This window comes from Felis catus, chromosome F1 (assembly GCF_018350175.1).
Source record: "Felis catus isolate Fca126 chromosome F1, F.catus_Fca126_mat1.0, whole genome shotgun sequence".
NCBI classification, from domain to species: Eukaryota; Metazoa; Chordata; class Mammalia; order Carnivora; family Felidae; genus Felis; species Felis catus.
The window spans coordinates 22,367,808-22,381,735 of NC_058384.1; the positions used below are offsets into that span (position 1 = coordinate 22,367,808).

Here is a 13,928-nt window from a genome sequence, read left to right on the forward strand (position 1 = left end):
TTGCTGGCTTTATTTCTTTATTTGCTTGCTATGCATCTACATTTTAAAAAATTTTTATTATTTTTTTACACTTTTTTCACTGTTTATTTTTGACACAGAGAGAGAGAGAGAGAGAGAGAGAGAGAGAGAAACAGAGCATGAGTGGGGGAGGGGCAGAAAGAGAGGGAGACACAGAATTGGAAGCAGGCTCCAGGCTCTGAGCTGTTAGCACAGAGCCCGACGCGGGGCTTGAACTCACAGACTGCGAGATCACGACCTGAGCCGAAGTCGGACGCTCAACCGATTGAGCCACCCAGGTGCCCCTGCATCTACATTTTAAATGCTGAATACGTGTCCACATTTTCAAACATATTAGCTAGCCATCTGACTTTTATAACAGAGGAAAAGTCCCAGTTTTCAGACCAAAAGGGTGGCATGGAAATGTCTTGGCAAATGGTAAAAAATAGTGATGCATGTCTTTATGACTCCTGGAAAATACCAATTCTCTATCATCTCTCCAGCACTTTTGACATTAACCAATGTAGAAACGGAAGGAGCCATTCCCAGATTTTCACTGCTGACTAAAACTCAGAGAATACTCTTGTCACCCCTCCACCTGCTTGCTAATGATTGCAGGAGCTTTTGGATCATATACTTAGATTGATTAATGAATCACTCTCTAAGGATGTTTCAGATTGACAGCATTCCAATTCCTCATAATACATAAAAATGACCCAGTTAGATTTAAGGAAGAAGTAGATTCCCTGGGCCTGGGCATTTTAGACACATCTGTTATCTCAAACACATAGCACCAGCAAAGCTGGAGGCAGAATGTGGACTCACATCGACTGCAGAAGCAACAGAAAAGAGAGAACATAGTTTACTAAGGCCAACTGGGACTTTCCAGCTCAATTTGTTATACAAGTTAGCCATTCTGTAACAAGGCGCTTTTTTTTCTATCAAAAAACTATGACTTATAAGTTATTTGTGATCATTACATTTGCTTTTGGCAAATGTATAAAGAGCAGTCAACCCACATGGTTTGAAGGTAAAAAAAAAAAGTGATATTTGGAATAGGAATGAACTATTTGGAAGTGAGGGAGGACTTAGGATTGTACACCTGAAACTAATATAGTACTACGTTAATTATACTGGAATTAAAATAGAAAAAAATCCAGATACTCTTTGAGGGGGCACAGAGAAACAATTCCATTATTCCATGACTAAGGAATATAATTCAAATAAGACACTGAAAAAAGTCTAAAACAGCTCTAAATGGAAAGGTAAACTAAATTGTGGACTGAAAAGCACATTTTACGGATGGAGCCCAATTAGGACCAAACTTTGTGCAGGAGGACTTTTGCTGTGATAGAATTAGACATTTCCTTTTGTACCTTATGGCTGCATCATAAGTAGAAAAAACTTGAATTTTATCTAAATTTATGCTTAGTTTAACTTTTGTTTTTCCAATAGCCTTTAATTCGTAGACATAGCACGGGCTACAAAATATGCTGATTGTAACTTAAAAGTAATAAAATCTAGGCGCTGAGTAGAATGGATCAAGAGAGCTACTTGAACAGATGCTTTCTTTAGTGAGATTTTATCTTTCAAATTGCAAAGCTGCTTTCCATAGCCATCTGTTCTTCAGAGTATTCTGTGAAACCAATACCCGGCGTGCTGGATGTATGCTTGTCTTAATTTCTCAGAACTTTAAGAAAGGAAAATCAGTCAAAGTGAAATACAAGGCAGAAAGGTAGAATTTGATTTGAGTTGATACTGTGAAATCATTTCTATTGCTCATAGTTCTTTATCAACAACTTCCCTTAACTTCCTCAATGATCTTAGGAAGTGAACACATCTATATCAGAGCAGAAGTAATTATTAAAATATCTCACCATATACTCTAAGGTCAATGTCCCTGTGTTTCTCCCCAGCAGCATTCACTGCCACGCAGGTATATCTCCCGGTATCACTGATTTGTGCGCTGGTCAGTGCTAGGATGCGGCCTCCAGACAGAACCTATCAATGATAAGAAAGATAAATGACTAACATGCCCCTCTGAGAAACATATGCATAAACAGCCTTTTTCTCCTATTTTCTGAGGTTGATCAATTGACATTTGCCTCCGGAAAGAGTTCCACTTGGATATTTTTTATTTTATTTATTTCATTTTATTTCCTGTCAGATTTATTTTACTTTACTTTACTATTTTATTTTATTTTATTTTATTTTATTTTATTTTATTTAAGTGGGCAACCATCATAAAATCTACTTCCCATCCTATCTTTGGAAGAAGACTGTGAAAAAAAAGCTAGAACCAAACTTAGCAATCACTGAAAACAAGATCAAGTGATAGTCCAATCTCATCTATACTCACTACAGAGACAGAGAAAGCCACCAGGGGAGAAAGATGAGAATAAGTGAGAACAAGAGGAGCTAATTTCCCTTCTAATTTTTGGGGGTAGAATAAATAAGAAGTTACAATGAATAGCAAAATAGCAGCCAAATAAATTAGTCATATTCATAGCTTTTTAACCCATTAGTCTAGTGGTACTTCTAAAATATTGACATCAAGTCTGGGTCTTTTATGGTCCCAAATTCTGCAAGCATTGGATTTTTGAGAAAAGCTAAAGAAGTAGAATGGTGGGAGAACTAAATTCCCTGCTAAGCAAAATAAAACTAAAGTATACTTTAAATGAGATATATGTGCTTCTATATATTTTTAATGTCCATTTATTTATTTTGAGAGAGAGAAAGAGAATACCCACAAGAGTGGGAGAGGGGCGGAGAGGGGCAGAGAGAGAGAGAGAGAGAGAGAGAGAGAGAGAGAGAATATCCCACGCAGGCTCCTCACTGTCAGTGCAGAGCTCAAGACGGGGCTCAATCTAATGACTGTGAGATCATGACTCGGTCTGAAATCAAGAGTCAGACACTTAACCAAGTGAGCCACCCAGGCTCTATATTTTTATTTTTATATTTTATGCTTCTATATTTTTAATTTTGAGTCAATGTAAAGCACTTAAATGCTTTCTCAGACTCAAATTTCATTTCTTACAATGTTGCCTTTCTAGTATTTCTTACTTTATTATTTTATGTTTTTGTAAAATTAAATACAGTCTATATGGTTCTTTAATTCATTAATATTTCCAAACATTTAAATATAAATTTTATGAGGAAATTCCTGTTTTTACTGTTGATCAACATTTTTCTTTTTGAGAGAGAAAGAGAGAAGGGGAGGAGCAGAGAGAGTGAGGGAAAGAGAGAGAGTCTCAAGCAGGTTCTGCATTGTCAGTACAGAGCCTGACATGGGGCTCAAATCCATGAACTGTGAGATCATGACTTGAGCTGAAACCAAGAGTTGGATGCTTAACTGACTAAACCACTCAGGCACCCCTGTTGATCAACATTTCTTTGTGCAAGGTATCTTTTGTGGTGGTGGCAGGGAATAGATATGGGGAGGTAGGAAGCAAGTAAAACAGATGGGGGTGCCTGGGTGGCTCAGTCGGTTAAGCACCTGACTCTTAGTTTTGGCTCAGATCATGATCTCATGGTTCATGAGTTTGCGTCCTGTGCTGGGCTCCAAGCAGACAGCATGGAGCCTGCTTGGGATTCTCCATCTCTCTCTGCCCCTCCCATACTTGTGCCCTCTCTCTCCCAAAATAAATAAATGAACCTAAGAAAGAAAGAAAGAAAGAAAGAAAGAAAGAAAGAAAGAAAGAAAGAAAAGAAAGAAAGAAAGAAAGAAAGAAGGAAGGAAGGAAGGAAGGAAGGAAGGAAGGAAGGAAGGAAGGAAGGAAGGAAAGAAAGAAAGAAAGAAAGAAAGAAAGAAAGAAAGAAAGAAAGAAAGAAAGAAAGAAAGAAAGAGGCTAACACAAATGGTCAATATATAGTACCTACATATGAAATAAAAGAATTCTTATATGTAGTGGGCTTTAAAGAATTGTTTAGAAATCCCAAGTGTGGCTATGGTATTTATGGATGTATATTTATGTGTATGTTTTTGGATAACAATTGTTAATTCGTATTTTCCAAATCTGGTTAATAGCTTTACCTGTTTGTACTGTATTTAATAATCAGGTGGTAGATTGCCCTTAAGAAATAACAAAAGTACCTGTATCCCATTAGTGAAACTAGAGACAGGGCTACCATCTTTCAACCAGGTCAGACTTGGGGCAGGGATACCTCTGGCTTCACATTCTAACCTCACCAGGTTATTAACCACCACTGCCACCATGTTACTGCTGCCAGAAATCGATGGGGGCACTGAAAAGAAATAAAAAATAAAAGGAAGTTAAGTTAACATTACAGAATATTTCACCTCAAAATAATTAAAAGTATATATAATGTCTATAGTTGTATTTTCACATGTGGGTTTTTGGTGGCTTTGTTTTGTTTTGTTTTGTTTTGGTGAGTTCTTTCACATTATTTTGAGATTCTAATTATAGCTATCCTTTGAGGTAAATAGTGCAATTATCAATATTTACAATTGAGGAAAGCTACTTTGCTTAGGAAATCTGGTTTTTAACAGCAGAGTGTTTTTATTTCTTGATTTCCGTGTGTGTGTGTGTGTGTGTGTGTGTGTGTGTGTGTGTGTGTCTTCCTCCACTGTATCTATGACTACCTTGTTGTCTTAAAAACATTATTAGAGATAATAATTTGAAATCTTTCTTTGGCCAAAACCTATGATTTTGATAGACAATATTTACAAATAAGGTTATTGTCATAAGTTGATAAGATCATTGATGACTATTTCAACAGTTCATCTAATTTTTTTAATTTTAATAATTTATTGTCAAGTTAGCTAATATACAGTGTATACAATGTAGTCATGGCTTCAGGAATAGATTCCCATGATTCATCCCTTACATTCAACACCCATTGCTCATCCCAACACATGCCCTTCTAAATGCCCATCTCCCATTTTCCCCAACCTCATACTCCCAACCCCCATCAGTCCTCAGTTCGTTCTCTGTATTTAAGAGTCTCTTATGGTTTGCCTCCCTCTTTGTTTATAACTTATTTTTCCTTCCCTTCCATTATGGTCTTCTGTTAAGTTTTTCAAATTCCACATATGAGTGAAAACATATAGTATCTGTCTTTCTCTGACTGACTTATTTCACTGAGCATAATACCCTCCAGTTCCATCCACATTGTTGCAAATGGCAAGATTCCACTCTTTTTCATCGCCGAGTAGTATTCCATTGTCTATATATGCTACATCTTCTTTAGCCATTCATTAGTTGATGGACATTTGGGCTCTTTCCATAATTTGTCTATTGTTGATAGTGCTGCTATTAACATTGGGGTACATGTGCCCCTATGAATCAGCACTCCTGTATCCTTTGGATAAATTTCTAGTAGTGCTATTCCTGGGTTATAGGGTAGTTCTATTTTTAATTTTTTGAGGAATCTCCACACTGTTTTCCAGAGTGGTTGCACCAGTTTGCATTCCCACCAACAGTGAAAGAGGGCTCCCCTTTCTCCACATCCTAGCCAAAACCTGTTGTTTCCTGAGTTGTTCACTTTAGCCACTTGGACTGGTGTGAGGTGGTATCTCAGTGTGGTTTTGATTTGTATTTCCCTAATGATGAGTGACGTTGAACATTTTCTCATATGTGTATTAGCCATCCAGATGTCTTCTTTGGAAAAGTGTCTATTCATGCCTTCTGTCTATTTCTTCACTGGATTATTTGTTTTTCAGGTGTTGAGTTTGGTAAGTTCTTTATAGATTTTTGATACTAACCCTTTATACAATATGTCTTTTACAAATAGCTTCTCCCATTCCATTGGTTGCCTTTTAGTTTTGTTGATTATTTCCCTGCTATGCAGAAGCTTTTTATCTTGATGAGGCTCCATAGTTCATTTTTTGCCTTTATTTCCCTTGCCTTCGGAGACATGTCAATTAAGAAGTTGCTGCAGCTGAGGTCAGAGAGATTGCTGCCTGTTTTCTCCTCTAGGATTTTGATGGTTTCCTGTCTCAAATTTAGGTCTTTCATCCATTTTATTTTTCTTTTTTGTGTATGGTGTTAAGAAAGTGGTCCAGTTTCATTCTTCTGCATGTTGCTGTCCAGTTCTCCCAGCACTATTTGCTCAGGAGACTTTCCATTGGATACTCTTTGCTGGTTGGTCAAAGATTAGTTGGCTATACATTTGTGGGTCCAATTTGGGTTCTCTATTCTATTCCATTGGTCTATGTGTCTGTTTTTGGGCCAATACCATACTGTCTTGATGATTACAGCTTTGTAGTACAGGCTAAAGTCTGGGATTATGATGTCTCCAGCTTTGGTTTCCTTTTTCAACATGACTTTGACTATTCAGGGTCTTCTGTGGTTCCATTTATTTTTTTTTTTAATTTTTTTTTCAACATTTATTTATTTTTGGGACAGAGAGAGACAGAGAGTGAACAGGGGAGGGGCAGAGAGAGAGGGAGACACAGAATCGGAAACAGGCTCCAGGCTCTGAGCCATTAGCCCAGAGCCCGACGCGGGGCTCGAACTCACGGACCGCGAGATCGTGACCTGGGTGAAGTCGGACGCTTAACCGACTGCGCCACCCAGGCGCCCCTCTGTGGTTCCATTTAAACTTTAGGATTGTTTGTTTTAGCTCAGAGAAGAATGCTGGTGCTATTTTGATTGGGATTACATTGAATATATAGAAGCAATCTTAAGCTCAACAGCATGTGAAACTAGAGACTTTTAATAGGAATCAGGAAATGAAAACATTCAGCAGTTTTAGAACACTGCACCTTTAGAAAGATAACAAAACATACTATGTTAAATATTTATGCTAAAGTTTTATAGAAGCACCTAATCATTTTGAATGCGTTTTTACTCCAGTGTGAATCTAGGGGAAGTGGCACTAACCATGGACCTGTAGACTGTAAAATAATTCTGTAGCTCCAGCTGAGTTGATGGCCACACATTTATATATACCAGCATCAGCAATCTGGGCACTTTCAATATCAATGATCTGTCCTCTGTTCAAGAAAGTGACACTGGTGGACCCCGAGAGTGGACGATTATCTTTATACCATGTAATAGCTGTAAGAGGAAAAAGAGAGAAAGCTTTCTTTTAAAAGCTTGATACCACTAAATTGGAGCTTAACCAAAATACTAATAATTGCTTTAGTCTTTTGCTTGTCATTCAAATTTAAACAGTTTAAGAATCTCTTTAGGATTGGCTTTGAGGAGGAGGTAACCCTAAGAAAAACATGAATAGCCAAACTAATATAAGAGTCCTGAAAATGAAATTATAAAACAAATACCCTTTTTATTATCTCTAATATATCAGTATTGTTTGATAGCCAACTTTTAACCAGTTCTATTTCTTTTTGTTGTTTATACTTCTCTTATCAATAAAAAATTTTGTCTATGCATTTTATCAAAACCAAAGACTATATATACCATTAACCTAAAAATTATATTATTCTTGATTCATATTGATAACTTACTAGTGATGAGAATCAACAAAATAATAGTCTCATCAAATGACTGATTATTATAAAGATAATCAATTTGAACTAGAGAAAACAAATATTTTCCAACATAAATGTATAAAAAATACCATTGTGAGTTTTGTGGCCACAGTAAGGGCAATAAAAGGATTAATTATTCCCATATTACTACCTTGTTCAAATGGGTAAATTATTTCATAGAGTTGGAAGCAATGAAAATTCAAAAATATCATCCACCTCCTGATATCCTTATCAATGCTTTACCCTTAGAATGTATCCTATAATCTTTCCTTTATTAGTAATTGCTATATGGTGGTCATAAACAGGTTTAGCTTTTCCCAGAAATCTTAAAATGTCAGAGACTCCACAGGTAAACCTACCGGGCAAGGGGTTGCCAGCTGCCTTACACTCCAACTGAATGGGGTTGTTCAGCACCACCGTCTCATTCAGCATCTTCCCTGCATCCTCCAGGCTAGGTGGTTCTGCAAGACGCCCAAACATAATTAATTCACATAAGTAGGCTATTTAAACAAAAACTATTTGTTCAGTGGAAATTATCATTCCTTTCTTCCTTTCACATACATATACTGATATACTTGGTATAAAAGTAAAGTATACTATTAAGTAGAATTGGAGAACAGGATTAAAAAAAAAAGATCTCAATAAGTTTTTAGGATCATCCATTCCTCTGTGCGCAAATAGGAAAATCCTCAGAATTATAGATTAGCAGGGTAGCAAAGAAAGCTAAAGGACTATTTTTCTATTCCAATTAATCTGATTAGTCTGATGATGAATTGCCTTTAACAAGAAGTAAGCTATCCCATTTGAACTCTTCCAGTGAAAGGGAAATCTATTTCTCAAAATATCTGACTTTATCTTTGTAGAGTATAATCTTAAAGCATTTCAGAAAAATTAAGAGTCTTTTTTTGGTGTATCACAGTTTTTTCTTTTGATATAAAAGTTATAATTAAATTGTTAGTAAAATAAAATAGAAAACTATATTTTTAATTTTAACTTTTAAAAAATGTTTATTTTGAGAGAGAGTGAGTATGCAAAAGTGGGGGAGAAGCAGAGAGAGAGAGAGAGAGAAAATCCCAAGCTGACTCCACACTGTCAGCACAGAGCCGGACGCGGGACTCGATCTCACAAACCGTGAGATCAAGACCTGAGGTGAAATCCAAAGTCCAATGTTTAACTGACTGAGCCACCCAGGCACACCGATTTTAAATTTTAAACATCACAGATAATGCTACTTTATGATTCAGTGTGCATATAATAAAGTAGGAATTTGGAAAGTCCAAGAGGCATAGTATAAAAGCAATAACAACATAGAATAGCAATGCCCTATGTTTCCTACACTATCTCAAGTAATATAGGAATGACGCCAGGATGAAAAACTCACAAGTAAACCAGAGGTCTTAATTATTGTGAGAAGATGCTGTAAACGTAAGTTAGTATCTGAAGTTTATATAAAAACTACATTTTAAAGATTTGCTAAACTTATTCAGTGCACTGGAACCCTTCAACCCCACTCCATCTATTCATTAGTCTATTAAAAACAGAAGAGGAAAAGGAGAAAGGAAAACAAGAAAAATTATTAGAATAAATAAGATGGAAGAAATAAAATCAAATATATGAATCAAGAGCATAAATGTGAATGAACTCATTTTCTTTTTACAATAGACAAAGAGTTAACACATTTGTGGGTTAATGCTATTTTCTTTAATAAAAAAAGTCCAAGTGGATAAAGAGCATAAATAAAAAACCCACAAAAAATGCTAACAGTAAAGAGTTGGGCAAAGGTGTACTAGGAAAACAGGATCATATCAGTTTCTGACAAACTAGTATCCTAAGCAAAAAGCATCAAATATAATAAAGCTACCTGCTTTCTTTTGCTTGACAGGTCACAAGAAACACAGTCCATTTTAATGGCAATGCTATATGCATTGAATAACAAGCAAAATTTGTTAAAAAGCAGGACAATTTTGAAAAATCTAAAAGGAACATATTTTAGTGCACTTTCTTAGGAATTGACTATAGTGAAATAAAAATTAAGTTTAAAAGAGTTTGAAAAATAATATTACCCATCCAGATTGTATGTGCATATGTGTGTGTAGGTGCATTTATAGTCAACAAGAAATATACATTTCTCAAATGCCAATAGAATATTTTCAAAACTGACTGGATATTAGGCCACAGAATCTCAATAAGGCATTTATAACTACAATTTAATAAACTATAATAAAAATAAGTAGAGGTCAAAAACAAAAATATAAAGCTCTTTACAGGAGGATAACTTCATTAAAGAAGAAATCAAGATAAAAGTATATGATTACAAAATAATAAAATATGAGGTTGATTATAATTAAAACATATAGGATGTCACCTAGCTGTAGAGTATAGTACTCAAAGGAAATCCTGAAGCCTCCAATGAATATATTTAAACACTAAGAAATAATAAAAATAAATTTTGTAAGCACATTCAACCGGGAATCCAATAAAACAAACCAAAAGAAGTCAGGGAGAGAGAAACAATAAAAATGAAAGCAGAAGAGAGCACCAAAGAAAACAAGCAAAAACAACAAAAGCTGATTTTCAACAAATTTAAAATAAAATCTGTCCTCAAGGAGTAAATGTCTTGGTGGGTCAGATCTCTGTATTTCTGGAGGTTGTTCCTAAAGGGAAAGCCTACAACCCACTCTTCCTTTATATCTGTATCCACTTAATTTAATGCGCTAACCCTTCCTGTTTGAAAACCTAGTATGTTTCTGTTCTCTGCACTGAATTCAGAAGAATGATACTGTATTTAAGGACAAAAACCTTTAAATAGGGCTATCTGACTTTTCCAACAAAAGGAAAAATAGTTAGTCCATGGCACATTCCTTCAAAACAGTTATTTAAATACTCACTCGAAGCCTTCTGGACTGAAGTGATCACTGAAGGCTTTGACAGACTATGTAGCTGCTGCAATAAAACATTATGGTAAGAATAAGAAATGCAAGAGCTATGGAGTGGGTTGGCTATTTTTCACTCCCCTAGAGAACTTAAAGGAAAAAGATTAGACATCAGCAAGAATGGCAAAGAACTCTGAAAATCCACTCCTCCATAAAAGAAACAAGAACACTGGAACATTTGTCAAAATCAACTTTTTCAGAACTCTGGAAATTAACAAAAGACTTGCAACAATCCAAGAAATGTTTATTCAAGAAAAAAAAGCTAACTCTCATTAAGAACAGTGAGTTTCATGGCATTTTATCTCCCTCTATTCCCAACACTCTCTCCCCAGCTCAGCAGTGATCTTGAAAACAAATAACCTAGCAAACATGGTGAAAAAAGCAGCAGATACTGAAAGCAGCAGAATGGGTTTGGAACTACCTAAGAGCACCATTCCTAGAAAACTGGCACTGTTTGACCTATTTGGCCCTTCCCTGGAAATCCACGCTCAAAGGACTTGTCTTTATTCAGCAGGTTCAGAGTTTGCTCAGTGCAGCCTTTTCCCCAGAGGCATGTTAAAGTCTGTAAAAACAGATTTCACAGGAATTGTTGAGAAAATTTACCATATTAGTTTCCTTTTGCTTTCACAACAAATTGCCTCAAACTTGATAGTTTAACAATACAAATTTATTATCTTACAGTTCTATGGGTGAGAAGTACAACACCGTCTCACCAGGCTAAAACAAATGTCTCAAAAGGGCGCAATTCCTTTCTGTAAGCTGCAGAGGAGAATCTATTTCCTTGTCTTTTCCAGTTTAGAGAGGACACTTACATTCTTTGGTTTTCACCCTCCTGCCTTCCATCTTCAAAATCAGCAATGGAGATGTGGGGCAGACTCATAAGACCCTCTCATCCTATCACTCTGAAGTCCTGCCTCCCTCTTCCACTTTTAATGTCCTTCTGATTACACTGGGTACCCTGGATAATCCAGGGTAATCTCCCTATTTTGAGGTCAGTTGATTAACAACTTTAATTCCATTTGTATTCTTAATTCCTCTTTGCATGTTACCTAATATATTCACAGGTTCTAGGAGTAGGATGTGAACATTTTGGGGGGTACCAGTATTCTACCTATTCACTAAATAAAAAAAACAGAAGATGCAAACAAAAAAACCCAGCAACAACAGCGACAACAATAACACTAATTATGGAAAGAAGAGAATATGACTTCCAGAATTGCCACATTATATTATTTTTCTAAATTTTTTAATTATAGTATATTTAATGTTTAGTGTTATATTAGTTTCAGGTGTACAATATGGTAACTCAATACTTCTATACATTACTCATTGCTCATCATGGTAAGTATTCTCTTAATCCCCTTCACCCATCCCCCTACCCTCTGGTAACCATCAGTTTGTTCTCTATTAAGTCTGCTTTGTTTTTGTTTGTTTTCTTTGTTTATCTCTTTTTTCTGTTAATTTGTTTTGTTTCTTAAATTCCACATATGAGTGAAATCATATGGTATTTGTCTTTCTCTATTTCACTTAGCGTTATACTCTCTAGATCCACCCATATTGTTGCAAATGGCCAGATTTCATTCTTTTTTATGGCTAATATTCCATTATATATATATGTGGGTACGTGTGTGTGTGTGTGTGTGTGTATAAAACCTCTTCTTTATTCATTCATCTATCAGGGGACACTTAGGTTGCTTTCATAATTTGGCTATTGTAAGTAATGCTGCAGTAAACATAGGAGTGCATATATCTTTTTGATTTAGTGTTTTGGTATTCTTTGGGTAAACACCCAATAGTAGAATTACTAGGTCAGAAGATAATTCTATTTTTAAGTTTTTGAGGAACCTCCATACTGTTTTCCACAGTGGTTGCACTAGTTTGCATTCCCACCAACAGTGCATGAGTGTTTCTTTCTCTCCACATCTTTACCAACACTTGTTTGTGTTTTTTACTTTAGCCATTCTGACAGGTGTGAGGTGATATCTCATTGAAGTTTTTTAAAATGTTTATTAATTTTTGAGAGAGAGAGAGAGAGAGAGAGAGAGAGAGAGAGAGAGAGAGAGAGAACAAGTGAGGGAGGGGCAGAGAGAATGGGATACAGAGGAACCAAAGCAGGATCTGCATCCAGAGTACAGAGCCTGATGCAGGGCTCAAACTCACAAACTGCAAGATCATCACCTGAGCTGAAACCAAGAGGCAGACACTTAACTACCTAAGCCACTCAGGCATCCCATCTCACTGTAGTTTTGATTTGCTTTTCTCTTATGATTAGTGATGCTCTGCATCTTTTTATGCCACATTATATTATTTAAAATGTCTACTTTTAACACAAAATTATGGAACATGCAAAGAAATAAGACAGCATGGTCCATGCACAAAAAAGAAGCAGTCAAGAGAAAATGTCCATGAGGAGGCCCAGGTGTTGAACTTCTTAGACAAAGACTTTATTTTTTTAAATGTTTATTTATTTATTTTAAGATAGAGAGAGGGAGAGGGAATGTGAGCAGGGGATGGCAGAGAGAGAGGGAAAGAGAGACTTCCAAGCAGGCTCATGCTTTCAGCACAGAGCCTGATGCAGGGCTCGATCCCACAAATTGTGAAATCATGACCTAAGCTGAAATCAAGAGTATGACACTTAACAGGCACCCCTAGACAAAGACTTTAACTCAGCTATTTTAAGTACATTCCAAGAGCTAAAAGAAACCACGTTTAAAGATGTAAAGGAAAGTAGGAGAATGATGTTTCACTAAACTGGGAGTATCAACTAAGAACTGGAAATTGTAGAAAGAACCACATAGAAAGTCTGAAATTTAAAAGTGCAATATTTGAGCTGGAAGAAGAAAGAGTCAGTAACTTAAAGACAGATCGATTGAGATTATCCAAGTTTAGAAGCAGAAAGAAAAAAAGAACAAAGAAAAATCAACAGAACAGAGTCTGAGGGTTATGGGACACCATCAAGTATTATGCATAATGTAAGTCCCAAAGGAGAGGAGAGAGAGTGTAGAAAGAAGTAGAAAGAACATTTGAAGAAATGTGGCTGAAACCTTCCCAAATTTGAGGGAAAACATTAATGTACACATTTAAGAAGTTCAACAAACTTTAACTTTAAAGAAGTTTAACAAATTCCAACTTGGATATATCATATAAAAAAGAGATAATCTTAAGAGCAGCAAAATGGAGAAGTGATTTATCATATACAGGAATTCTCAATAAATCCAATAGTTGATTTTTCATTTAAAAAAATGGAGGCCACAAAGCACTGGGCGACTTATTAAGAGTGAGGAAAGAAAAAGACTATCAACAAAGAATTCTATCTTAAGCAAAACTATCCTTCAGAAGGAAAAATTAAAACATTCATGGAAATAAAAAAAAAAAACAACAGAGAATTCATTGCTAGTCTCCAGCCTCACAAGAAATACTAAAGAAAGTCCTTCAGGCTACAAATAAATAGTAACTCTAATACACATGAAAAAATAAAAGAGCACTAGTAGAAGTAACTAATAATAAAAACAGTAAAACTGTGTATTTTGAGCAAAACTATT

General features: G+C 35.7%; 1 protein-coding gene across 7 annotated transcripts in view; it reads right to left on the reverse strand.

Moving 5' to 3' along the window:
* HMCN1 (hemicentin 1) overlaps nucleotides 1–13,928 on the reverse strand; it is a 469,326-nt gene that overhangs the window by 155,690 nt on the left and 299,708 nt on the right. For all 7 annotated transcript variants that reach the window (XM_023247312.2, XM_003999241.5, XM_019821722.3 and 4 more), the window contains 4 exons: nucleotides 7,813–7,914; nucleotides 6,843–7,019; nucleotides 4,091–4,242; nucleotides 1,875–1,998 (listed from right to left, as the gene is read on the reverse strand). In XM_023247312.2, coding sequence (XP_023103080.2) covers nucleotides 1,875–1,998; nucleotides 4,091–4,242; nucleotides 6,843–7,019; nucleotides 7,813–7,914 — 555 coding nt within the window. The remainder of the gene's footprint in view (nucleotides 1–1,874; nucleotides 1,999–4,090; nucleotides 4,243–6,842; nucleotides 7,020–7,812; nucleotides 7,915–13,928) is intronic.